Source organism: Fundulus heteroclitus, chromosome 18, assembly GCF_011125445.2.
Source record: "Fundulus heteroclitus isolate FHET01 chromosome 18, MU-UCD_Fhet_4.1, whole genome shotgun sequence".
Taxonomy (NCBI): domain Eukaryota; kingdom Metazoa; phylum Chordata; class Actinopteri; order Cyprinodontiformes; family Fundulidae; genus Fundulus; species Fundulus heteroclitus.
In genome coordinates this window covers 10,076,563-10,104,389 of record NC_046378.1, presented here as the reverse complement: position 1 = coordinate 10,104,389, position 27,827 = coordinate 10,076,563, and the positions used below count along the sequence as shown (strand labels likewise).

Here is a 27,827-nt window from a genome sequence, read left to right as displayed (position 1 = left end):
AAATGAAAGCATTTAGATCATATTATACCATTATGTTTTCCATTTCTGTGTTAATATTATGATATTAACCGGTATTTCACCCAAGGTTAGCTAACCACGGTGATCTCATACTAGCCCATGTCAGCTGAGGATAAATTGATCGTTCAACCTAACAACAGTGGCTGAAGATAAATAAGAACCGTTCCAAGCAGAAAGTCACCCAGGGAGGGATTTTCCTTCAGTTTTTATGCTCATTGATGAGATCCAAGGCAGTAATACCGCCGCGGATCAGAAGGGTAATGAGCATTGCAGGACTCTCTATGATGTGATCTGGAGCCGACTCTGGTCGAACAGCCTTGATTTAACTGCACCCTCTAAAGAGATGGGAATGAACTTCAGACACACTTTGTTTGGCTTGTCTTAATCGTAGCTCCACATAAGCCATGCAGATTTCTGCAACACAAACAGATTACCGTGCCAGTTACCTCATCTGTGGCTCTGGCATAGAAAGGGTAATATTGCTATGCGGAGACATGGCCACCTTCCAGTTTCATCGTGATGCATCAACTGGATCCAAAGGAGGGAAGAAAAAAAAATAATCATGCATCCATGATGGATAGGAAATGATAAGGATGTTATCATCTCATTCTCGAAGAATTGAAACATCCTAATGGGTTTTGCCACCTTATAAGCATCTTGATTATGCGTTTTGTCAATGTGATTGAAATTACACCGTGGCACACATGAAGACTGATCACCTCTGCAAATGTGACGTGCACCCATAAAGGGCCATTGATCGCGGATCTCAGCACATTTCAAACACACAATGTGTTACCCAAAGCAAACAATGTAAAATAGGCCCATTAAGGAGTAATGAATCCCTCAGAGAGAAATGGATTTGTCTTGAGGCTGAATCAATGCGTATGTGCATGCGTGTCCGCGTAGCTATGAAGACACTTGAGGCTCGGTCTTGTGATTTGCAGCATTCACCTGGTGCCCGTTTCACACTGTGTAATCACCAGGGGATCGAAACAGGTTTTGCTGCAGCTGCAAACAGGTGACCGGTGTTCAATTTGCTCTCATGAGAGGTGGGAGTGACACAGGCTTGCCTCCGAAAGGTCCGTCGTCAGTCTCTTTCCGGAAAGGTACTCAGACACCTGAACTTCCTGGGGCATTTGCCTGCATCTGCCTTCTCTCACCATCATGTATAGCAGACTCAGCCTGTCATGCATTTTCATGGCATTGATTGGTATGTTGAGCCGCTGTGGGGCTAGTTCACTTTTCTTTAATTGGAGTGGAAGAGCAAGACACTGAAGAGGAATGAAGAGGAAATTCAGAGACAGATAGGAATCATTGCTTTTGTGCTACGATTTCTGGTTCTGAATGGTGAAAGAGTTCTCTCAGTTTAATCACGGCTCCTGTGAATGGAAACAGGTCCCAGGCGGAGGATGCTGCCAACGCAGCTTCTTTCTATGAATAGCCGAGCAGACCTATATTATTGAAATGCGCCGTGCGACATTTGATTCGTCGCACTTTTTACGTATACAGCTGCCACTTTCCTTTCATTGTGTGCGTCTCCACGGCGATGTACCATCGCTCTTTTACCGCTGCATGCGCGGCGTGTTTAGGTAGGCAGGAGTGATAAAAAAGGACAGCTGTGGAGTGCTTTATTTTGAAAAAGTGTCATCTGTCTCAATAGAAGGCACTCAGCCCCCTGTCTGTAACATATTGGTGATTTTAGAAAACCTTTCTTCTCTAGGCTGGCGGCTATTTTTCTTCACACAAATCCTTCCCTTTTTTAACACTCCTTATTTTCCTCCACAATCATTCACTTCTGGAGGAGAAAATGGCTGTGGAGAGGGCCGAGAATACTTCTTGTCCACGAGTTTTAAGCTATTCACAGATGTTTTTTATCAAAAGCTGATCTACTGTTCCCTTAAGTGTGAGGACCTAATGATCTATTTTTTCCCCCCTCTTTTTTATTACTTCATCTTACCTTCCCTGCTGTGGAAATGAGATTTCATCTTGATCATTTTGTCTTGTTAAATCAATAAAAACTGAAGAGGATAAACATCTCTGCTCAACTCTGAGCCTATATAAAATTACACACACACACACTCTCACTCTCACTCTCTCTCTCTTTCACTCTCACTCTCTCTCTATCTATCTCAGTCTCCCTTTTCATTCTATCTCAAACAATCATAAGTACTCTCCCTGTCTGCATCTTCTTCCTCCAAGGGAGACTTGATGGCTGCAGGACTATTGTTTACAGCCACCTCTCAGTCTACCCCCGGGGCCTGATAAGGACATGAAGAAAGAAAAGGCTGGCTTTACTGGGGCTCTGTCAGCCTCTGAGGTTTAATCACACACCACATCTGTGAAAGGGGGCTGTTTGCTAAAGGTCAAAGGGTAGAAAACCCTCAATCTCTATTCCAGCACATATTTAATCATTCATAACCAAGCGGGATATTTTGGATTTGAGAATAACCCCCGCTAAATATTGAGTCATTGTGCCTTGAATTGTAATTACGTCCAGTGATTACAGTGTGGAGGAGTGTGAGGTAAATTGGAGGGCTTTAAACTGAAAAGTCTGGATTAATGGAATAATGCTGGGTGCTCAGTACAGTTAAATGCTTTGGACGAATGTAATAATCAAGGTGAACATTATCTTCATCTTCAAAAGGTTGGCAGATCCTACTTTGAGGATTTTAGCTAGGTCACATTTTGCGCATAAAGCCACAATGGATGGACCGGCAGGTTACTAAATAACAGCACACTAGTCCCTTTTGCTTCGAATTAAGCAATTAAGACAATTATGCATGACTTGTGATGCAATTAGGTGGATGTCAGCTACTTTTCACAATGCCGTTTAGCAGCAGAGATATTCAAATTTCAACTTGAATTTCTGTACTGTGTTGCTTTTCACACTGAATAGGAACTTCAAGTCAGTTCACAGTGCCTTGCAAAAGTATTACTTCTGAACTAGTTCAGGGTTTTAGCTTAAGGTTTTTGTTTGGATTTTGAACAACACTGTAACGTAAAGGAATGCATAATTGACATGTGGAACAAACATTATCAATGGATTTCAAAACTTTTTTACTAAATTAAAAAAAATCTGTTTCATATATATTCAGGTCCCCCTGATCGGTCCCTGTGCCGGCCAAAGAAAAGCCTCCCCATGGCATGATGCGTTGGCACCACCATTCACCATGTCGGGATGGTGTATTTAGAGTGATGTGCAATGTTAGTTGTCAACCACATCTTTGGATGTAGGAAAAAATCTGCTCTGATCCTGCCTGACCAGAGCACTATCTTCTACACGTTTCCTGTGTTCCTCCATGGCTTGTGTCAAGCAGCAACCAAGACCTTGCAGTTTTCTTTCCTGTGTAGAGTTGTGCATTTAACTATGAACACATTAATGGTTGCCTTGTTGACAGATTCTACCACTCAGGTTATGGATCCCCGCAGCTAATATAGAGTTACCATGAGGCTCTGAGCCTTTCTACTCTGCTTGCCCAGCCCCGGCTTGATAGGTTTGCAGTTCTGCCATTCTTATTACATTACGGGATGATGGATTTAACACAAGCTTTGTGAGATGGTGAAAGGTTTGGACATTGTTTAATAACCTAACCCTGGTTCCAACTTGTCTTCATAGTTCCTCATGATGTTGTGTTCTTTAATCTCTAAGAAACATTGGAGGCCTTCACTAAACAGGTGAATTCCAAATGCAATTGGCTGAACTGGTTTTTATTTAGTAATATCAGATTAAAGGGGGAGAAAAGGGGGGGTGAATACAATTGGACAACTCATTTGTTTTCTGATTTTGCTTTGCAAAATCAAACAACATCCCAACAACGATAAACATCATATTAAAGTTTTTGACTTTGGTGTGACAGTATGTGAAAAAACTTCAAGTAGTATAAAGACACTGTAAATGGGAGACAACAATTATTGTTTTAGATTCTGTATGGTTATCTTTAATGCTTTAGCTTTGTTATAATTGACAGAATACTAAAATACCCTTTTCTTCTAGCCATGTTATGTATTTCTCAAAGGCTCATTTTATGACAAGAAAGTGCCCTTTGAAAATTTCAGACCAAAATGTTATTATTAGAGAAATAACAGAGAATTATGGGTAATTTGAGGGTGATGTGCAAAAAAAAAAGTCAAGGCATAAATATCAGGCTTCATACCAGAGAGGTCTCTGCCAACTCCCAGTGCCAGTCCATCTTTGATCCACAGGACAATGCCATGGTATCCTGGGATTGTGCATGGTAATGTCACCGGCTGGCCTGCCACCACCACCAAGTCCTGTGGCTGCTGGGAAAACATGGCCTCTGCCCCTTTACAAAAAAAAAAAAGAAAGAAAGAAAGAAAGAGGGGAGAGGTTAGATCAGAGCAGCTTTAGAACATAATGTCATTTCAAACTAATCAAGACAAGAGGGCAGAGAAAGTTCAGAAACTAGAGGAAGAATAAGCGATGTCTTCAATCTTTCAAACGCTGAATGAAGGAGACAAACTTAACCACAGTGCACAGTGTTCCCATTTCCATCAATTTCAGTCAAACCTCCTTTCAAATGCATGATGCAGGAACCCTAAAGGGCCGCAAATGTGGCACATCATTCCGCTATTCCTGTTACAAAGACGAGTTTCTGTTTTCGCACGGGAGTGGAGCGGTAGGATTAAAGCGCAGGCTAAGAGACAGCTATCATAGCTCAGCTTGGTTCATTTATGCGGGATGTCACCATGCAGATGGGCTGGGCCCGTACACACCACAGAGGATAACACAATCTCGTCTGCCAACGCCACTCCACCGGCATACATTAACTCCAGCTCACACCCATGTATTCCAACTGTGCAGCTGCTATTAACTGTACCGCTCCGCAGCATGTTCAGGCAGAAAGCACTGTAGAGTGAACTCCATTAGAGGTGTGTTAATGGGGAAGGGGGTAAAGCAACAGAAAAAGGGTTGCTCGGTGTATGCGTGCCGGTGGAGTGTGTGCAAGTGTGTTTATGCATGAGTGTCTGGGGAGGTGGGTGGTGGGGAGTCAGAATAAAGGCTACAGAGGAGTGCTGATTTCTACTTTAGCAGTCTGCCTATCAACTGAAGCCAGCGTACAATAACATGCCTTCACCCAGACACTTAAAGGGCATGTTTTCTATCCACAGTTGTTTAGCATGTGCAACAAGTTTATAACTGGCACCTATGGGAGCGTTCAGCTCTGCAGAGGAGATTCCAAAATTTTTGCTGACATACGAACACCATCTGAGCCTGCTTCCTTTAAAAAAAAAACTGACCAAAGCTTGTGGAGGTGGTGCAAATCAGCACAATGTTGCAAGTACGCCCTCATACCATGTTCTGCACTCCTAACAAGGCATCTGATTTCCTCTATTACTGAAAATTTGCTCTTTTTTTCTGATGAGCTTTCAGAAAAAAAAACCTTATTGCGATTCAGACGATTCAGTCACCTAACAAGAGCTTGCGTTTGACACGTAATTAGGTAAAGTTGAACTCAATTATTCATTTTAAAGCTAGGCTTGGTTTTTACAAAAGGGTCCCCACTTTTGTACAAAAGTGTCCTTACTTTTGTACAAAAAAACATCAGAGAAAGAGAGTGACTTGCGCAACAGAAACCTGGGGATTTACATCAAGGTTGCAACATTTATCCATCTTTCTATCCTGTCTGCCGAATAAATCTCTGTCACATCCACCAGATGTATCCTTCACTAGGCATCACAGTGCTGTCAACCCCCCCCCAACAGTAAAAGACAACAACAAAAAAACTACCACCTAATCTATCCAGTATTTATTCTTCGGCAGTCGAGGTACATAACAAAGAGAAAATAAGCTGACCGCTTTATATTAGATGACAAAGGTGATATAACTAAAGCTGTTGAATAAATTAATGAATGAATGAGAAAGCAGTATGAACATGCCTGCTTTGTGTTATTATTCAAGGGGGGCATACAGTTTTGTATATTCTGTTATTGTGTAGTAACAAAGAAAAATGTAGACAGACCAGAGTCAAATTCTCTTTATCTGTGGCTCGAGACATCAGACAACCCTGTTTTTTTTTTCTGTTTTTTCCCTGCTCAGCAACAGCCAGCATTAATACAGTGGCTAGACCTTCAAAACAAGAAAAAAAAATAAAAAATAAGATTAAACTCCTTGCTTTGAAAGGATTAGTGACAAAGGCAGAAAAAATTACTTTCTTTATCCATTCGGATGCACCAAGTTGAGCAGTTTTATCATGAGTGATTATGTAAACAGTTACCTTACTTAAAAAAAAAAAAAAAAAATGGCTCTCTCAAATGCCTTTAACAACTCTACCAGAATCATTACAGCTGTCAGAAATACAATTTATGCAATTGGCAGTCATTTGTTATCTGTCCAGATGATACAACAAAGCACAACTCTCAGCAAATCCGAGATAAAAACAAAGAAGGGAAACTATGAGCATTTCATAACTGATTTTTGGCACCTTGTGTGTATGCATTTCTTTTTTTCACAAGCTGTATTAAATACAGCTGCCTGGTTTGATTAACTGACCAAGATTCGGGAGACTGAGGCCACAGATCTTTGAGAACCGATGCCCAGCTCATTAAAACACTGTAAAAAGAACAGGAGACAGTAAAAAAAAAAAATAAAAAAAAATGAGCAAAGAGCAATACCCATAGAGTGGACCAACATTTTGCTTTGCCTAATATCGTCATTTCACTTCGGATAATTTGTTTACCATCAGACGGCTGCTGCATTTCGACACACTCCATCAGTATTTCCCCCCTCAGTGCTAACTGCCCCCAATTTCATCGCTCTTTGCCAATCAGGCCTGGAAATTGCCGTTGCAGACACACACGCAGGCCACTTCAGAAGAATAATCAGCATGCTCTCTGTGCGGCATGTGGCCACACAGCAACAAAGCTTGGCCTTTGATCATTATCAAAAACTATTACCCCTCTGGCCGGAGCAGTTTATACCAGCAATTTAGAAGCATGGGGTGAGAGCGTCACAATATGGAGGAGAGGGTTAGGTATTGGTGGGTGCCGTTATTTAGCAGCCAAGGATCACAGTTATTTTGTTTTATTTCATTGGAGCTGGTGGGGTTGAGGTGGTGTAAAAGTTAAAGTATAAAAGCGAGAGAAACGGCGCAAGTGTGTGTATGTGTGCTTGTGTGTGGGGGGGAATTATTTCTAACTCAGTGTTGCCATAGGTGACAGGCAACTTGTTAAAGGTGTGAGGTTAGAGGGACTAAATCAAGTTATACTTATGGACTGCAGTGAGATGATCACAGAGGCTTTCAGTGGAATGAAAAGCTTTTCCTCCTCCTAAAGGGCCTCCTGTTGACTTATTAAAAAAAAAAAAAAAACACACAATAAGGAGATGCACCCTGCAGGGGTAAAGAAAGTAAATTTACCTTGCTTACAGGATAAAACTTTATGTTTAGTTCAGTTTGTGTTTGTATAGAACCAATTCACAACGCATGTAATCTCACAGCACTTTAAAAAGCCAATTCTATCACATCGCACAGACAGAATGGCTGGAAGATTTTCTATCTAAGCAAACCCTGCAGATCGCTTCGAGTCATTGCTTTGCATCATTCATTCCTCCAAGCTAAGCACACAGCAACAGTGCACAGAAGCTCACATTGTGTGGTTGACTTTGCAGCAATGCTTCAAACCGAGAAGGCATGTACCAACAGTGGAGAGGAACACTCCCCTTAAACAGGGAGAAATCTCCGGCAGAACAAGAACCAGGCTCAGTGTGAATGGCCATCTGCCGCGACTGACTGTGAGTTTGAGATGACAGAGCACAGACACAAAAAGAACACAGTTACTTAAAATAAGAAGTTTGATTCAAACCTTTGTATGAGTCTAAATCACTCTCTATAAATGTTGTCCTGAATGAAATGTAGATATTGCAGAACATCCCTACATCTTATGCGTTGGAATGGTTTTAGGTTCAGTAAAAGTCAAAATAAAAAGCCTACACTATCCATTGTCTGTATCTAAAACAGTATGATAAGGAATACTTGTAAAACATAGAACCATCATTTGATTTTAAGAACAACCCCTTGTTATGTATCACAATATCTGTTAGTGTGACAAGTGTTAGTAAAGGATGTATTGAATTGACAACTAAAAACTCTTTGGTAAATAAGCACGACTTTTCTTTTCTTTTTTTACTATATATTCAAAATGTCATGAAGGTAAACAAAAATACTGTACCTAATAATTTAAATGCTGCTTTTGAATTAATGAATCCAGCCATAACCATGAAGTAGAGAACTAAAAATTAGTTTTACGATCGGGCATAACCCAAAAGGGAAACTTTCAGTTAGTTTTAGGACATTATGTACCTTTTAATGCCTTGCAGAGGAACATCTTTCAGTGAGCCTTTATTAAAGATTTCCACATACTTATCCATAACTGCTGCAAGGATGTCGAAGTTAGGACCATAATATATTATTTATGGCTTGGTTGAACTTAAGTTCTACTTAGTGAAATAGATTCCCACGGGGCGGTAGGCACTGCTTTGTTAACTGTCTATTATAAAGAAAAGAAAATAAATAAATAAAATGCACTAGAATCCAATTTATTTTTGCGTCTCTCACATTTCTGAGCAATACATTTTGCAAATGGTCAAAAAAGCAAACCTCCCTGTTCCAACTTTGTACAAAAACAAGCATCATTGTTTTGTTTTTTTTCATTATTTTTATCATGATCTGACTGCCAGATTTCTTTCTATGCTTTATATTCAGTTACACACTTCGTGGGGGCAGTAATGTTGTCACTTTTGACACCCACAACCTGTACGATCACAAATATTATGGCCTCTGGCAGGAATCTGACAAGCAGGCATGGATGATGAAATTGACATCCCAGACGCATCATGGTAGAGAAGACAGATGAGCAAACTGGACTGGTATGAATTCTCCCCTAGTTTGTGCTTAAATCCATGAACATAGACCCATGAGATTACCTGGGTGGTTTACTCCAAAAAACACCAAACATAATAATGAAATATACAATAAGGAAACACCAGATATCACACATGCATTTAAAAATAGCACTGCTTTTCTACGTTACTTTTTCTGCGAATACCTTATAAATACTTAAGTAGAACTTTTTAATTTCAATCCATCCACCGTCATGACTAAAGGGAATTTAAAGAGTCTGTGGGAGGAAGCTGGAGTACCTGGAGAGAAAACCACAAATCCACAGAGACTACATGAAAACTCTGCGCAAACAGCACCTCAGGCCATGACTCAAACTCAGGACATTCTTGCTGCAAGGCAACTGGGATTGGGATTGTAATCCAAGTGTATCTTAGTCAACTAGTGTGAAACAAAACAGACCCTGAGCCCCAATCAAGGCCTGGTGGAAACTATCTGTCAGAGCCAATTTACAACATTTTCCCACAGTAGACTGACCAGTGTATAGAACATTACTTTAAATTAAGGGCTTTACCAAAAAGAATGTCCCCAAGGCATGAATTGACAGATGTTGGGTACAAATACTTCTGTACCTGGTGTCAAACTTACAGACCAAACTTGTACAAATGTACAAAATGGAGTCGTGGTAAAAAGGTTTATCGTTTTAAAAGGAAAGCAGCACTACACTTTCAGACAAGTAAACCGTTTTGTTTATCTATTCTATGTATATTTATTTCCTCTTTAGTATTTACTCAAGTCATTTTAAAAGACATTGCAATTCATTTGTTCTGAAGAGGACATGACCAAAAAAAAGTGGGGATGACAAAGGTTTTTGTGTTTTTCTATGGTATTCATCATGAATGTGCCATTAGGTATCATCATCATCACAATGATGTGGTTTGGTTTGTTACTTGACAGACACTAGAATGAAGAAAATGTAACCCACTTTCCAAAAAAAGGCTTTTTCACAAAATCTGATATGAAATGATGCAGTTTTTGTCAGTGCATCGACTCCTTTGTTCATGTAAAAAAAAAATGTAATCCCTGAGATGCAGGCCATGTTAGAAACCAATAATGAATATTTCATAAAGCTTTAACCAGCCCCCATAAAGGGAGGCATGTGTGACTATCAGTCTTATCATTATGTCCAAATCTTTTTTTTTTCCTGCCCGTCCACTTGTAAAACAAACACTGTATGCAGACTGATAATACGCTTGGCCCGTCTAGGCTGTGATGCCTGCCATTATGAGTAAATTTTATCTGTGGGAATGCAAATTTATGAAGCAGGGAAGATAAACATCGGTGCTGCTGGAAGACAGTGCATTCATGCCCTCTCTCACACCCGCACATTAGCAGAGCATGGCAGTTGCCAGGGCGCAATCAAGATGGATAGCCTCCAATGATGGCTTCTAAAAATTACAAATGGCAACAGAGAGAAGGACCTTGCGGGCATTCTCTTTATCATCGGCAGCATGGCTGGAAGAAGGGAGAGTTCATGGACATCATAAAAGTGGTTCCGAGGCCACTAATGGCCGGCTAAATCCCTTTATGTCTTCATCTTCAGTTCACATAAAATAGGAAACAAAGTTCATTAAGCAATCCAGAGGCAAAGAATGGATTATTCCTCCAAAATCCAAAACAAACTAATCCGCCACAGATTGATGAATGAAGGGCGCGCTTTAATGAAGACCAAAGGTCTGCAAGCCTGTCAGTTTCTAAGCCAACGGAGGCAGCGATCTCAAATAGAACAGTGCTCCCAAAGAAAGATCTAATCGCTGGATGTATATGCGACTTTGTGTTCATAAGTTCTGTAAATACAAGACCTGTGGCCGGTGATTGTAATTACGGTTATAAAACAGTAATTCATGTGGGCTGGTTTCCAAGGTAACCTTAGTTCAAAGAGAATGGTTCAAATAATCTTGTTAGCACAAATGCAACTGAGTACCACCTAACCCCCCCTTCCTCTAGCCGCTATTGATTAAAAAGTGTGTGTGTGTGTGTGCGTGCGTGTGTGTGTGTGTGCGTGCGTGCGTGTGTGTGTGTGTGAGGGGGGGACGAGACCAGACTACATTTTTAGCATACACTCCTGCATAATACGAAGTGGGGACATAAAAGAGATGCAAATGAGCTGCAGAGCTGGAGAAGAAGAGTTTGTGGGTTCAGATGGCGACTGATTGAACAGGAGGGGTCCCTTCTGTTTTTCTATCCCATCATTATATCTTTTTTTTTGTCCACGTCCCCCACTCCATTGCTTCCTTCCTCTTCAGTTTGCTCTGCCAGGGGACTGTTTCTTTAAATGTTTGTTTTAAGAGCTCAGGGTCAACCTTTTTATTGTCTTGTCTCAGACATACGAAGGCTTCAGTGCTCGTTGAGTGTCTTGATAGAAAGGCAATTGATGATCCGCCACTGGGAGCATGTTTTTAAAAGGAGATATGCCTTTAAAAGTGTTCAAAGTGGGTCTGCATTGAGATTGATCACATTCATTAAGGAAAGATGAGCATTTGAAACAGACTCAGCTGTTTGACTTGATGGATGGTGAGCAGACACGGTCTTAGTTCAATACAGTATCGTTTGTTCTGAGCCAGTCCAATTTTTCTTTTACGTGGAATTTACAGACACAGACAGGTGAATTATACTGACCCGTGCAGCCATAACTCATAGTTTTTAGGGCTGACAACTTAAAAGTGAAAGTCTTGACTTTCAAGATACTGAGCATTTTTTTTTGTCTTAGTGACTGATATTGAATAAAGAGATATGGCAAAGCCTTTTGAAAAAAGGTAGGCAGAGAGGAATGTGTTTTCATGTTTGGAAGTTCAGGAAAAGGTTTCCAATTTATTTTCGGAAGTGTTTTTCCTTCCATTTGAAATATTGTATGTATCTCTGTAATTAATGAAAACATGTCACTACAAAGGAAAAGTAAGCAAATATGCCATATTTAAGTGCAAGGTTTTTGTTTAAAAAAATATAGTTATGAAAGGACCAAATGACAATGCAAGATGGCGCATAAGACTATAGGTTGTCAAAGAGGTGAATCTCCCTGAAACAAATTTCTGTGTTTAAAAAAAAAAGGTATTTAAAGATGTAAAATGGAGCAATGAAATCACATTAACAGGCTGTCTTTCCATTTCTTGCAGATTCCCTTGAACTTTCTCTTTTGTAGTCTTAATAAGAATGTGTATTTTTCCACTTACCAAGAATGAAATTATTTCATACGAATCTTAGAAATAAGGCATCTGTCTTAGAGCTAAATATTCCAAACAGGTATTTTGCTGTTTTTATTATTCATGCCAGCTAAATGAGCAACGTTCCAACAGAGTTCTTCTCAATTAAAATGTATATTTACTCGTAATAAGATTACCAATTCGGCACAAATCACATTCCATAAATGCCTGTTTTAGGCAATAATCATATGCTGCACAACAGAACTGTCTGCAACTAAGACAAAGTGTAAAAAATGGGAAAGTGTTCCTAAAATATACATCAGTATGTCTTGCAAAATGCATGCATACATTCTAGATGGTGTGTAGGACATATTAGGTTCATATTAAAATACAGGACAGGACAGACAGACAGACAGACAGACAGACAGACAGACAGACAGACAAGCAGAGGCAATTCCAATGCTACTGTCACATTGGACAAAGGTTTATTTATTACATCCTGCTACTTTTACAATCATAAAGCTAAAATTGAAATGGTCTTCTGGAAACAGGAACGCAGTCTCATTAAAAGAGACTATTTCAAAGCCCCTTCTCTTACTCAGAAGCCCCATTCAACACCCTCCAGACAGTGGAGACATCCATTTTCCTCTCATCGTCTGCAGCTATTGCTTCCCTTGGAGACGGCCTCATCTCATTCTTCTTCACTGGCTGCTGTGACATTGAAAGAGACCCCTAATCAAAACATTTGTCTTTCTTTCAGCCTGTGCTCAGACCGGTGAATGAGAGCTGACACCAGAGGGAGACGTATTTGTCCCAATCAGGGCCTCATCTCTGTGTCAGCGTCGGGCAAGTGTTTCATCTCGACAGGGCACTGATGAATCCGCCACTTAGCCTTGATTTGGAGGAGCGGCTCGCCACCACCAAAGTGCCAGGTTAAATCACAACGTCAGGGGCTCAGCTGCCACCATTACAGGCAACACAGGAAACCCACCTTTACCCTAAATTCTTATAAATGCTTCAGTATTGATCGCTGCCTTGTCTATTATCAAGACGGCTGTGATCACAGTGATGTGCTGTTGGTTACTGTGATTAGAAATTACGTTGGCATTATTGCATTTTTTTTTTTTTTTCCAAGAAGGAATTCAAATGTCAGTAGTCATTCTATGCTGCAAGATTTTTTTTTTTCTAGTTGAGCTACTCTAATCTTTTTATGTGTTATTAGCATTGAGATTTCAACTTTGTCTTCATTTTTCACCCACGGTATATGGTCATATCTTGATGGAAAAACAGATGGATGGATGGATGAAAAAACAAATGTATAAATGTAATAGAGGATGGATGAATATGGATGATTTAGAGAATGAGATTAAATGAGAATAAAGTCCCATAGTATTATTTCCTGGAAGATACTTGCATTTTTAGCCTTTTCCAGGCTGTTTAGGATCCATGTGAAAATGCGATAAGCAATAAAATGCATGCTCAGTGCACTAGAGACATAGCTTTCATACTTTGATTACCAGTCCCACCCCAAGACAAGTGGTGAGCCATGCAGCCCAAAGCAAAAGACGGCCCTGCTTGTCTGCTGTGCCTTACTTGTTAAGTTTCAAAATCAAATTTGCCAATGAAGTCAATCTCATGTTTCATATTCAGATGAATTCCAGCTCACACTATCAAATATCTCTTGTCCAATTAATCAGGCTGGAAGGTTTCAGCACCACCACAAATTAACGCGGGCATTCAGGGTGAGAGTGTTATACTTTGCGTTAAACAAAAATCATGTGAGCTCCTGTGAGTCCAAACTGCAACATGAAGGGGGAGAGCCTTTTTTTTTTTTGGGTAGTGGGATAACTCTCATCATGAATGTTATGTCTGTGAATAGAGAGAGATGAGAGGCAGGCTCCTACTAGCTGCAGTACCTGTCATTGTGGAAGTGTTGTTACAAGACAAGGTAGGGACAGGGGGGGGAAGCTTTATCAAGGTGTGCAGGATAACGCTGACATGAGATAAGAGACCTGAGGAGGAACTACATTATGCCGCACCCTCAGTAAGAGGACTCTGTCAAGACAGAGGTAAAGAGATCCGTTTCAGTGTCGGAGCCACCGTAACACTTGACTGCGAAAAGCCATTACCTTGCAAGTATGCACTTTACCTTTAAGTGCATATAAGGCATTAAGCAGAAACTCTATCCTATAATTTTATTTGGATTCCCAAAAGATTTCCTTAAAATCTACCCTTAAATGGACAAAAACTCTGTTATTTCCAAAAAGCTGCAGTCTCTGAAGTGGTGAAAATGGATGGAATCCCTCATGTTTTGGATGAAATGTCTGTCTTACTGACAGTCTGGTGAGTGTTTTTGTAACGCCTAGTAGTATGAGTTACTGTGTCCTAGACTGTCCCCTACAAGACTCCTTCATTTTGTGTTAATTCATCACCAAGGACCAAATGGGACCACTAAACATGCTTGCTTTCATACTGCCACCTCATATACACAACAGCCTTTTCATGAAAATCCCTCAATCAAAGGCTCATTTGCATTTCAAAGTAGCACTTTGCAGCCGTGGTGAGGACATAAAATCACATCTGCCTTCAAATAAATAAATAAGTTTTCTAAAAAGGTATAAAAGTGATATAAAAGCAAGTGCTGGCAGAAACTTGTTCTTGTCATATTTTATGCCATTTACAGTACATTAACGAAGGCCGTAAAATGCACAGCTGTGCGAGATGAATTTATCAAAAGATTTAGAGGACTTAAGACAGTAATATAAATTGCAGGGTGAAAATTTGTCACAAACTGCCAGCAAAAATTCTAATACCTAATTAATAATTATTGCTTTTCCTTGGAGTCTCTTTGTGGAATTATATCATGTTTTAAAGAGACTTGTCTATATAAAAAGAGGAGATTCTTAAAGGCTCTTCGTCACAATCCCTTAAAGCACATTTTCTTTGTTTAACAAATACAATAAGCTTTCTTGTCTGTGTTACAAAAACTGTGAATTCTACCGGTAAGAACATAATCACAACTGGATCCAACTGTGAGGATAGCTAATATTGGCTGCCAGACGTGACTCGGTGATTTAATGCAGAAAGTGTATAGCCTCCAGTGGATCATAAAGGTGGTTTGATGCTGAATCTCAGGGACCTCTCATCTCAGGTTACAGTCTCTCAGTGCTCCCAGCCTCCCCTGGGGCACTTTGCCACATTCAGCTCAGCATCCCGGATTCTACGCTGAGATTTTTTTTTTTGTGGTACAAACTTACTTTATTCTCTCTCCCCTGTGCGTCTCTTGAACTTTCTTTTGCCATAAGCAATGCCGGGGGTATAATTCTGCTCCCAGCAGTGGAAGAACTTTGAACTCTCGTGCTCTACCCAATCACTATTTCCAAACTACAATGTGGCACTGTCTCTTTTACTCGTTGCCATTCTTCAAACTTAACATTAGCTTAGCTCTTGCCAACTGTCACTCTCTGTGGAGGTTAAGTACTTTGGGAGAGGATGTTAAATATGTATGTCTTTTAAAATAAAACCAACAGGGCATATCAGACTTTTCATAGCAAGATATTGTGACTTTGGAGGACAAATTCTATCTTATTTTAGCATCAGGGAACCTAAGAAATATTGACGTATTAGGCACAAAAAAAATCATAATAGGATTCTTATTGTAGTTCAAAACAGAAAAATAATTTTGAAACACACCTTTTTTACACAATAATTGTCTTTTAAGTCACCCTAAACTGGATTGTCACTTTGTTGTAAAGGAGTTGATCTTGATCTAATGGTATTGTTATTAAAGAAAAAAGTAATGAAAACCAAGAAACAGGCTGGATTGGAGCCATAAACAGAGTGAAACGGACAGGGAGGAAGCAAACAGTGGAGAACAATAAGATCTGCCATGGCAGCAAGAAACTGAAAGGCTTTTAAACTGCTGGGAAGGTGGATTAATGAAATTCCAACCAGATGAGAGAATACGGTGGAGCTGGGGAAGAACATTAGACGAGGGAAGATTACTTTTAAGCAAACAAACAAACATAGAGGAAGCTAAAGTAGACACCAAATGATCAAACATGTCTAACAACTAATATTAAAATAAGAATCTAAACAGATACAAAATGAGCAGAACAGGAAACTTGAGGGTGGGTCAACAGCCACATCACCGGTGCAACCACACTTGTTCAATGTAAGCAAAAAGTTCCTCAGGAAAGAAACTTTGTTCTCTCGCTGTCCCTTTTACTTTTTTTGTGTCCTTTTAAGGTACATAACATCCACTGTCTGCTGCTCACATGATTACATGAAACCAGTAACCCCTCCTTTGAAATGTTCCTTCTGCATAGTTTCAGCCATGTATCAACTTGTTTCTTTTTCTCAGTGTCTGAGCCAAATAATCTATTGTTAGTTTAGCTTTTCTCCTTTCAAGAAAATGCGTAACATTGGCTTGATTAATCAAATGTATAACTTGACTTGATGAGACTTTTTTATGACCACATGAAAGGTTGTAAGAAAACTAGCTGAAGACATGACAGATGGTGTCCTCAGAACACTGCGTTGATAGCTACACTACTCTAGTATATTTTCATCCTTATCAGTAAATACAAAACCAATTATTGAAATGGGAGTGCCCTGCATCTATTCCACGGATAATCTTTACAGAATCTTTGAATCCACTAGCTAAATTCCAGTGTTTTTAAAGCAACAATAGGACAAGTGAATAGTTCCTTGTAGCCACTGTGTCTCATTAACAAAAGGCGGCTGACTGCCACTGTCTATTACTCGCAGTTTCGCTCTGCTTGCTAAAGACAGGACGAGATAAGCAGATAGAGAGTGACACGACTACGTGACCACTGAGAGTTTTCGATGGAGGACACATCCTTTTCTGTCTTTGGCTTTAATGAGAGCTCAATAGGAATTTAGACCGTTTTAGCCAGAATGCCAAGCATTAAAAGCAGTCATAAAAACTATGCCATCCACCACAGAGGTCTCTCTAGAGAGTCGCTATTCCTCATTATATCTAACGATCTTTCATTTGGACCTGTTCATGCTGCAGCATAGGTCCTCACCTCCTCTCCACTTAGCATGGCTGGCTTTGAGGTTGAGGAGGGCGAATCTTACACCACTCGTATGTGCTGATGATGTGGGTTCTAAACAAATTAGAAACTTTTAACAAAGAAAATGACTCTCATGGTTCTAGGCAGCTTTTACTGGCACTTCTAGGCTCTCCTCTGCACATTTTTGCCCGGTCACTGAACTGACTCCGTGACTCCAGCACTCATGCAGTTACCCTTGGTTATTACCCTTGGCTGCCATTGCCTAGGTTGTCAGAGCTTTTGTCCCACTGCTAGGCAGGATGCCAGCTGCAAGCTGGAAAATTCTGCATGGCTCTAGACACAGACAAGCACGAGCCACTGAACACTATCAGATGTGCACACAGCCGTGCACTCATAAATATGGAGGTGCCTGTGTATGGAATTGGAGTGCCACTTTTGTAGACACTAATGGAGATAATGTTGCACTATTAAAGGTCAGGTCAGGTGAGATTAGAATGGCTGGCCCGCTATGACAGGGTGACCTTTAGTAAGCTAGTTCTCACAGTGTGAATTTCCTCCTGTTCCTCTGTAGCATCTCTTTTGCAATGATTTTCTTACACAGCCCAGAAGCTTGTACTTTATATGTAAAGGCATATATGCAGGACTCTCTTGTAACGGAGAACTTGTATCTCAGTAGCTACAGTATGTTTACATGGACATACGTAATCGGAACAAAGGGCTGATTTCAATAAAAATGCCTCATTTAAACATGCCAATTGGAAGATTGTGATCGGATTAAGCTCAATCGGAATGAAATTGTACTCAAAATGAGACGAGGGGTTTATGCTGATCCTTAATCTGAACAGCGTCCATCAAAACACTTGTTCAGGTCATGCTATTCGGATGGGGCAAACTGGTCTTATGGTGCACGGGTGCTCTATGTCTCTCATCTCCTAACACAGGGAGACTGACAGCTTGTGTTGTTGAGCCTGTTGCTTTATAAACGAGTGCAGTAAAATCTCAACATTTCTTAGACTCTGGTATGGGTCCATTCTGGGCTCTCATAAAACACATGATGAACACACTTCCACCGAAAGTGCAGCTTCTTTTGTGTATTTTTATTTTTATTTTTTTACAGAAATTAAACAACTCTGTACATGTCACATTGCTTCTATTGTGAAAAAAAAAAAAACTGGTGCATTTAAATGCGCTTCATGTTTGAACTGATTGATTTTGTGCCCAAATAAATTACATATTCAGATTTTCATTTCAGTCCGAACACATTTCAAACCAGTCGAGGAATTGTGTGCATGTAAACATAGCTATTGAGACTAGATGTGCAAAAACAAAAATGTTGTAGAATGTGTACTACAAGTTTAATTTAAGGATTTAAGGAGTCACCGACCTTTTTTTGAATAGAAAGTATTCTGAGGAAAGTACATATTGTAACTAATTAAACACAAATGAAAACCTAAAAATCTTCACCTGGACAACCAAATGGAGGTATTAGAAGGTGGACTTGTTTCCCATTACTTGTGGTAAATAATTAGTATGACATCTTGAAGTGAGCTGTAATGACCATGCAATGTGCTACCCTTTGGAGTCACACATGTCACTCTGTAGTGTGTGTGTGTTTGTGTGTGCGTGCATGCGTGCAAATGGGAGTGCATTAGTTGATGTCAGGGCTACCCCTCCGGTGTGAATGCATCAGAGTGGGGTTATGACTCCCTGGAAGTTTTTTGACCCTACCAGACTGCTCTGTGGTGTGCCTGGCTACATAGGAGTAATTAACATGTCACAACCTCAATCTTGTGTCCAGTGCTTCCTCTGACTTTGTCTGTCTCCCCACTGGGTGCATTTCTTTTCTTGCCATCGCTCTTTCTGAACAAGTCTTTTGGAAAGCCTTTTTATTTTCCTGCAGTCACTGAAAGCAGTAGTGGTTGTAGTCATGTGATGATGCAGGGTTATATTTTAGCAATATGTTGGGGGGATAGAAGTAATCCCTTTTTTGGCTAAGCAGATCCATTAACAGGTCCACCAATTGGGTTCTAAAGAATCTCTACTCAATGTAGAATATTTTAGTCAAGGTTTAACCAGTTCACGTGTTGGCCTTTGTATGGTTGTCTACTTCTAAGGTGGTTCTAAAATCATAATAGCACACATGTTTTCACAAATACGGTAACAGTTTTATAAATCTTTGTTAAAACAATATTTTATTCCAATTTGCCATATGATTTTATACTGAACTAGAGATCAAATACAGTCAAGACTCATACATAGCCCCTTACTTTATTACCCATAGGATTCGCAGAAGTAAAACTAACTTGAGCAGAGTCAGACATGAAGCTTAGAGTGTTTTGTACCATGTCTCTTACTCTGTCAACGTTTCTTTTCCCCCCACCAAGCATCCAATATGCTGTCACCCAAACGATTTCAAGTCAGTGGATTCTTCAATTCCTCTGTAACTGTCTTCTGAGTCAACGCTACAAGGAAGTATTCTTTTATCAACTCTGTCAACACAACAGAGCACCTCAAGGCTACTTAGCTTGCTATTTACAAGTAAGAATATCAAACACATATAGAAGGCGTTAAGGTTAAAGTGGCCACGTTCATGTTTGGGGCCTATAATATTAGCTTGCACTTACTTTCCTAGAAAAAAATCACCTAATGATGGCATCTACATAATGCTTTGCGAGACAAAATTCTTTGTGACGGGAAACATTGTGCTGCCAAGATACTGGGGAAGTCCTAGTCCTATCTGATTTCAACTGACCCAGCAAAATTGACCCATGAAGTGTGTGCAAACAACCGCCACCTAAACTGTAATTTGGATGTCCCTTAATCCTGCAGCATTCACATCATAAAGCACAATACTTTTATCTTTTTTTTTTTTTGCTGGTGATTAATGACTGCTCACAAAGGCATAACACAAGTTGTTAAAACCCCGTTATGTTTCTTGTAAATTGCTTCTGTCAAAGTCCAGTTTATTAACAAGGAACAGGTCCCCACCAAAGACCTACCGCCTGCCTGATAGGAAAATTCTTTGCCCCTTTATAATGGGGAGGATTCTGGCTGAAACAAGCTGAGTGCATTAACATACATCCTTTGTAGTGACACTATTATTACCACTTTGTTCTTTCATACCCACATTTAACCTTGGCTAAAATAGTGCTGAATATAAGTTATGTGCTGCAGGTCCTAACCTGTGTGATGATAGCACCCTGTGTTGAAAGTACCGTTTAAAAACATTTCCAGAACAGAGCTGCATGCATAATGCCTCCCCATTAATTTGCAGGTGATTTTTTTTTTTTTTTTTATGAATAATAGCTGCTGACATCATTGCATTTCTGATGAAGAAGTGTTAGGGGAGCAGAATGGCATAGGATGAGGCCACTGAAAACCTATATACAGAGGTGAAAAGCTTGATAGAAGATGCTTACTTGAAAGAAGCATTTATTATGGATGAAAACACAACTTGCAAGCAGTTAAATCTAGAATAAAAGAGCTGCAGTTTAATCCTTCTCTTTTTTTATGGCTTGTGTAAATGTGATGTACGCAGCTCTGAAAGGGTAAAAAAAAAGTAATGTATTCTTAAACTGTGTCACTTTTGAGTCAGAATTGCAGGATTTTATGTAAGAGCTATTGGCAAGTACCTAAAGGTGCAGCAAACATGGTTAATGTAGGCCTTGTTGCGGACGTATTCCTTGATAATTTTTGCTTCATTTGCAGATAGATGTACATAAAATATACTGTAAACTTTGATGTTTGTTGGTTTTTACGTGACAGTCCGACCAAAAAGTATCAGAATTATCATGAAGACCAGACACCATTGACAATTCAATGCAGAGTCAAAAAGACTACCACAGTACATCGCTGTAAACACACCAATCCCTCTGTAAACGATGGTGGTGGCTGCATCATGCTGTGGGGAAACTTTTCTTCAGGAAGGAAAGGAAAGATGGACAAAAGACGTCAGAAGGAGGTTCAGCAGAGAATAAGACATTACAGACTTGAAATGTTCAGGTCGCTGAGGCTCTTAATCCGGTTCGACTGAGTTTAAGGCAATTTGTAAAGATTGGGTCAAACTTTGGCCTCTCAGTTAAATCTGCAAAGCTGTTAGAGATATATTCCAAAAGACCTGCAGCTGTAATTAAGGCAAAGTCTCGTTCTCAGAGAGGCTGGTTGCATATGCCTACCACAGTTTTCATATTTCTACTTGTAAACAAGCTTGAAAAGCATGTATAATTTGTTTTTCTACTTCACAGCTATGTGCTGTATTGGGCAGAGCGAGTAATATGAGAAATTCGAGAAAGATTTCAAGAGGTATGAATACTTTTGCTTGGCCCATAATATAGATATTTGCATGGAGAGAAGTCTACACACGCTACTCTTTTTTTCTATGATCTTAACCCGATGAACTAATAGGGGAAATATGGGGGTTCATTGTGTTTTTCAAGAATGCTGCAGCATCTGTAGGGGCTGGCCCTCTGCTTAGAAGATGGCCCCTCTAATTGCCAAGAAACTGCTAATGGCAGCTTGTGCTCATTCTGACAGAAACCAAGTTGAATTATTTGCATTTTCGATCTATGCCAGAGAAAATCCAGCACTGATGTTGCTACCCTTCCAGAAGCGTTGATTGAAGAGCCTCCTTACCCACAGTATATCTGCCAAATGCCTCATCTGTGGGCAGCATGCATCAAAACCACTGTGTGACATGATGTGAGTTTTCATCTGCAGCCTTTGGAGTCACAAAGGTATAGTTTATGTCTTCTTCCTTCTCGCTCTTCTGCTTGTCTCCCTGTTTCTCTTTTTCTTCTAACCTGAAGCATATAATTTGTCATCTGGAGAAATTGTTCCCCTATCTTCCTCCGTCGTGGCGGAGCATTTTTCTGTTATCTCCTGGGATCAAGGGGTTTTCAATTTAAAAAAAAAATAAAAATTCCATATCGTCCAATGACCCTGGCTTTACGCTGCAAGGCTCCCTAATGAGCTCTCAGCAAATGGGATGTTTTGTTGTTGTTTTTTTTTCTTGTTTGTGCCAATTGAGCTGTGACCTGGCTAAGACCTAACAAATCAAAGATATCTTGAGTCTACTCGTTATTTACTTGTGACAGCAGGCAGAGGAGCATGATTAAAGCGAGCCAAATGAAATGAAGTTAAGAAGAGCAGAAATGGCGCCGATGTGATGTGTAAAGTGATTTCATCAAATGCCTGCTGTGGATTTTTGGGTAGCTGAAGGTCGCACCTGCCCATTTAAAAAAAAAAAAAAAAAAAAAAAAAAAAAAAAAAAAAAAAAAAAAAATAGAGAAAAGAACCAAAATAACGAGGCTGTTTAACATATTAGTTGTTTATTGTCATTCACCCAGCCAAGTGAAAAGCAGGCATTGAGGGATTCTTACACAGACACCGACTGCAGGTATTGCGTCTGTATGCGAAAGATGGAGAATAATTGTTTTCCTTCTGTCACTGGGGAAGATAAGAAGACGACTTAGCTGTGTCTGTGCTACCATCCATCATCGCTCAGTCCGTGCATGTCCAACACCTTTAATATCTCAAAAAGTCACTTTGTCTGTTACCACACTGTGTCACTTTGCTAAAGAACATTCAGAAGGTCAGCTCGCTTAGCACGCCTCCCATTTTCATGATGTTGTGTTTTTGAAAGTCATGCCTTTATCAAACGGCTGAAAGTATGAGTCACAGTCCCATTAGAAATTACAAACTCCACAAATAGCATTCGTAGCTAGTTGTTTCAAAGCAGACATATTTCTGAGCAAGAGCAGCATGGCTGTTACAAACTGAAGGAAATAGCATATATTCTCTAGACACACACACAGAAATAAACTGGTGACCAGAACTGCCCATTTGTAAGCTTGACCAACCTGCTTGGATTGTTTTTACACACAAAATATTCTGTGCAGCATCTAGTCAGAACAAACCTGCTAACATCAACTCTCCTCTGTATGTAAAATATGCTGGAAGAAAACTAAAGTTGATCTATTTTCAGCATTTTGAGCTGTTTAATAATGATATATTGAGGCTGCTACAACACAGGCCGAGATAAAAAAGTTGGCCATTACTTCTGTATTTTTGGTCATTTCATGCCTGCAACTTTTAGGTATACCAATTTGACCCAATCTTTATCAAATTGACAAAGGAGTGAACAGACCAGCACCGGTAGCAGATTACCCTGATTCTCTGCTGTAGCAGCCTGGTTGACAATGCTGTTGGGAAAACAAAGCTTGCTTTAAAATAGCTTCATAAAGATTGAATGCTTTCTCTGTAGGGAACATAACGGCGCATTTATTTGTACCAACATTTTTTTGTTACACCCTTTTTGGTCCAACGTTCTGCCACACCATTTAAAAAACTGACACATAAATTTTGACAATGACTATTTTCCATGGCTTTGTTGTTATATAATGCATTCAGCAGAGACATTCAACAGAAATTTCCGAGCTGATTGGGCAAAGCACCCAGTGCCTACCTAACAAAGGTTGGTTTCAGCCAATCACGGTATCAAATGAAAATGTAAGCAGCAGGCGCCATGAGAAACCCAACAAGGTATGCTGGTCAATGCAGTTCTTGCTGTTCTTTCAAAGAAGAAATCATGTATTCTGACAAAACAGATTTGATAGCAGCAGGTACGAGTGCGCCCTCCTGAGATGCCATGTTCATGATGGTTCGGCTGCGGGCTCGGCTTCTCTTGCTTTCGTCACAGTGGTATGTCCCACCGTAAACCATAACACTACAACGTGATTGGCCCGAACCATTTTTGTTATGGTCACAAACAGCTGAAGCGGTCCCGATGGATACTCACACAAGATGGATTCTCGTGTGTTTGTGAACGCACAAATACCATGAGAATTACGCTTGCAGGCAAGGTTAAATCCCTTTACCTTTATTTTAAATGAATACAAACCTGTTTCATTGTGTAAGTCACCTGAGCTTCCATTTTAAAAAAAGGAGTGACCAGGGCGTGCTCCGATGCTGCAAGGGTAGCGAGCATAACCCATAGAGAGAGGCCTTAGTCATCGATTCTTAGGGTTCGATTCTGGCCTGACGTCCTTTACCGCATGTCTTCCCCCCTCTCTAAAACCCCATTTTCTGTCAGCGTACTTGGAGAAAAATGAGCCCCTAGTGCCATAAAAGCCAAGAAAAATAATATAAAAAATAAACAACAAGAAATTAGTGACCATTTAGGGCAAAAAATATAAAAATAAAGCCCTTGGTTGCTGGTTAAAAATCGTAGATACAAAAGCAACCACAAATCTCCCATTGGTGCATCACTAATATTCTCCATTGTGAAGGATCTCTTATGAGGATGTTTTTCTGGAAAATGCACTGGTTGAATGTTTTCGAGTTGCCGGAGTAAAAAGAGCTGTCGGTCGATGTCACGTTACCGAAGCTCCGCTGCCCAACCTTATGTTGGCACAAACAAAAATACCAGCAAGACGCAATTTGGCTCTGGGAAAGAAGGTTGTAAGGTGTCGAGGCGACGCGTCCTAGAGGAGAAGATGGAACGGATGTTGGGAGAACGTAGAATGAGACTAAATCTAGCTTGTCCCCTCCAATGTAGAGGGTGCTTAATTAGGGCTTGGGCATTTCATTACGGCAGCCATTAAAGTCAGCTTCATTTAGTCCTTACACGGGCATGCCACAGTGGGACACTTGAGCTATCAAACACATGCACGTGCACACGAGCATTGCAGTGCTTAACCAATGAATCTGAACAATATGCAGTGGGGCAAATTCCTTTCAATGAAATTAATAAGAACCCTCCCACCAACCCTGCGGGTGGAGAATTCATATTGTATCCTCCACCAGCTTTACTTACGCTCACTGGGGCCATCCGTCATTCTGCCTTAATGTGTTTAGTTGCACCACACAAGGACGAGGGATTTTGAATGAAATCATAAAGGACACTTAGATTGCCGTTACATGCAAGAGAGAATCTCATACATCACACCCGAGTGTGTGTTCATTTCCAGAAAATGACTTGGGCCTTATGCTGTAATAAATGCTTGAGCTCTTCCTCCATCTGAGCTCATAAGCACATAAAACATGGAAGGATGGCATCAGACACTAATGTCGTAAGTTTATCATGTTACTCATTCGGATGAATTTCTCATCATTTCGCATTGCTTTGTTTTCCCTCGTGATGAAAGTACACAGCCCCTTTTCGAAACCCACGGAATGCAAAGTGAGAGTGCAGCAACGGTGTACTGTGCCATTCTGCTTAGTGTCAGTTTAAGCTGAGCCATCGACTCGCTGCGCGCCAGCCTGATTTCCATTCTTTCCAGTCAACTGATCTCTAAACCGTTTGTTAGCCTCTGCAAGCAGTGGCAGCGCGAGTCATTCCATGAAGAGATTGGAAAGCTGGGAAGACAGCTAAAAAGTCAGACGAGTGACTGAGGGAGAGATAAACTCATCTCTGATCTTAAGTGACAATTTGACTAGGCGCTTTGCCAGGAGAACGCCATGCTGATGAAAGAGTGCATAAATAAAGGATGCAAAGAGAAGATGTCATGCAGCCGCAGACGAGAGTGGAACAGACAGGAAAGGGGGTGTGACAGGGAGGGAACGTGAAGCATTTGGACACCTCTGGCTACATTCCCTTGCCCATTAAAGTGTCTGGATCCGACTTCACATGCCATTAGATGGAGTGTAAATCAGCAATTAGGTGCATAAATGAAGAAATGTCAGCTCTCACCTGAAGCACGGCAGGGCAACAGATCTCGCCACGGTGCATTTCTCCACGGTGAGGATCCCTCACCCAGCCACACAGGTGCAGCCCCTCAAGCACACATATGTTCTCAGCATGTTCGACACACACTCCCACCCACATGGGTCTCCAAGCTCGCAGTGCAACCGAGCAGTTCCTGACTGGGTCTGGCAAGAGGATGGCGCGTTGCTGCTTTGCTCAATTAGACAAGTTGCTGTAGTTTAAAAGTAAGAATGACAAGTGTTCCCCCGTGGAACTGATGGAGCCATTTCTCTCGGAATAAAGTCAAACTATAGAGAAATATACTAGAAATAATAAGCAGGGAAAAGGAAGCAGCAAGGAAGAATCGATGAGCACAAACCTTTTGGCCAGCTGAGCAATTAGACCCCAAAACAAGCTCATAGAAATGAAACCAAATAGACATTTATGGATAAAGTCTGAGAACATTTGAGCACGAGATTTGACTTCCAGCCTTATGTCTTGAGAAATTGCTTTATTATTTCCAAATATTTTTTTCATGCCGGTTTACCAATCACACAGGTCATATCGACACAACATGGTGCTGCCACCCCTGTTCTTCACAGTTGGGTGGGGTTTTCTCAGGTTTCCTCCCATCATGACCAACACTTTAAACTCACTTTCATCAGAAAACAGAAAAAAAAGGGTAAAAAAACTATCCTATGTCCCTGACTGTATTTGCAAACTGCAATTTTTATGCTACTTTTAGAGTAAGTTGTTCTTCTTTGCTGAGTGGCCATTCAGGATGTGTTGATACATGTTTTTCTTTTACTGTGGATAATGTCAGGTTTGGCCGGACTGTTCAAAAGATCTTTTGCTTTCTTCTGGGGTTGACAAGCATTTGTTAAACAAAAACACAATCATTTCTGGGACGCAGAAACCATCTCCTTTCTAGACAGTATGTTGGCACAATATTTCCATGATGTTTCTGCTTCCATGTAGCTAATTGTTTTAACAGATGTCTGGGGCAATTTTAGGCATCAGAAAATTGGGGAGGTCCATAATTTCCCTGATTCTTTGGTTTTCCCATGACACTGCAGTTGAGGTGTTGCCTCAAAATAAGGTTTGTGTAAATCTCTGAAGAGGCTAATAAGAGATAATAATTTTCATTATTTTGTAATTTAGCTAGTGAAAGCAATTTTGGGAATCCTAATTGACCAGAAAAAAAGAAAAAAAATTGTCCGATTCAATGTCAAAGACTGAAGTAAAAAATGCTTGTTATTTTAATGGTTGTTAAATTCAATGTGAATATCTTGTTTCAGATGAGTGTACTTAAATAATACTTGTTTAATGATGAAATAAAAACATGAATGATTTGCGAAAAAGTTCAATTGGCCAGTTTTGCTTGATTAATTTAGACAGTCAGAGCTGTAATGATAAAAATGGGAGAAAATTGTGTGTACAAAAAAAGTAGGTCTTTTTGCAGAACCGTCAGCACAGTTGTCCTAATTATGCAACCACCCAAACAGAGCCCCCTCTAATCCACAGCCACAATTGCCTGTCAGATTTCCTGCAGAGATCAAGAACACATACGGTATAATCATAAACACGCGGAAATGCAGCATATTCCACGCGGCACTACTTTTTGCACACTTGACCTCATGCGCCGAGCGAACAAAAGAATAACTTTGCAGACCTTAAAGAAGCTTACACGGGGGTGACAAGATTCACCACAAGCACACAGTGCCCTAGATTAGTCCATGTTCAAGTATTGGTTTGCTAGGACAGGGTGCTGTGACCTAGGGGAATGGAAGCGTTACACCACCCTCCAGGGATATGCTCACTCTAATGCAAGTTATTAGAGCAAACAGCTGCATGAGCTGTGGGGAATTTTTATGCGTGAGTGTGTGTGCTCTCTGAGTTTGGGTGTGAGCGCTGCACAAATGCTCAGCAGCGACATAAACACACAGCGTTGATCTAGGCAGAAAGAAACAGCTACGCTTTCCTTTTTTCTTTGACCTTTGTCCTCGCAATGCGTTCGCAGCACATTTTTTTT

General features: G+C 40.4%; 1 protein-coding gene across 9 annotated transcripts in view; it reads right to left on the bottom strand.

Annotated features, from left to right (window-relative positions):
* Nucleotides 1-27,827, bottom strand: part of kirrel3b (kirre like nephrin family adhesion molecule 3b) — a 196,964-nt gene that overhangs the window by 76,547 nt on the left and 92,590 nt on the right. For all 9 annotated transcript variants that reach the window (XM_036150046.1, XM_036150047.1, XM_036150049.1 and 6 more), the window contains exon 3: nucleotides 4,173-4,322. In XM_036150046.1, coding sequence (XP_036005939.1) covers nucleotides 4,173-4,322 — 150 coding nt within the window. The remainder of the gene's footprint in view (nucleotides 1-4,172; nucleotides 4,323-27,827) is intronic.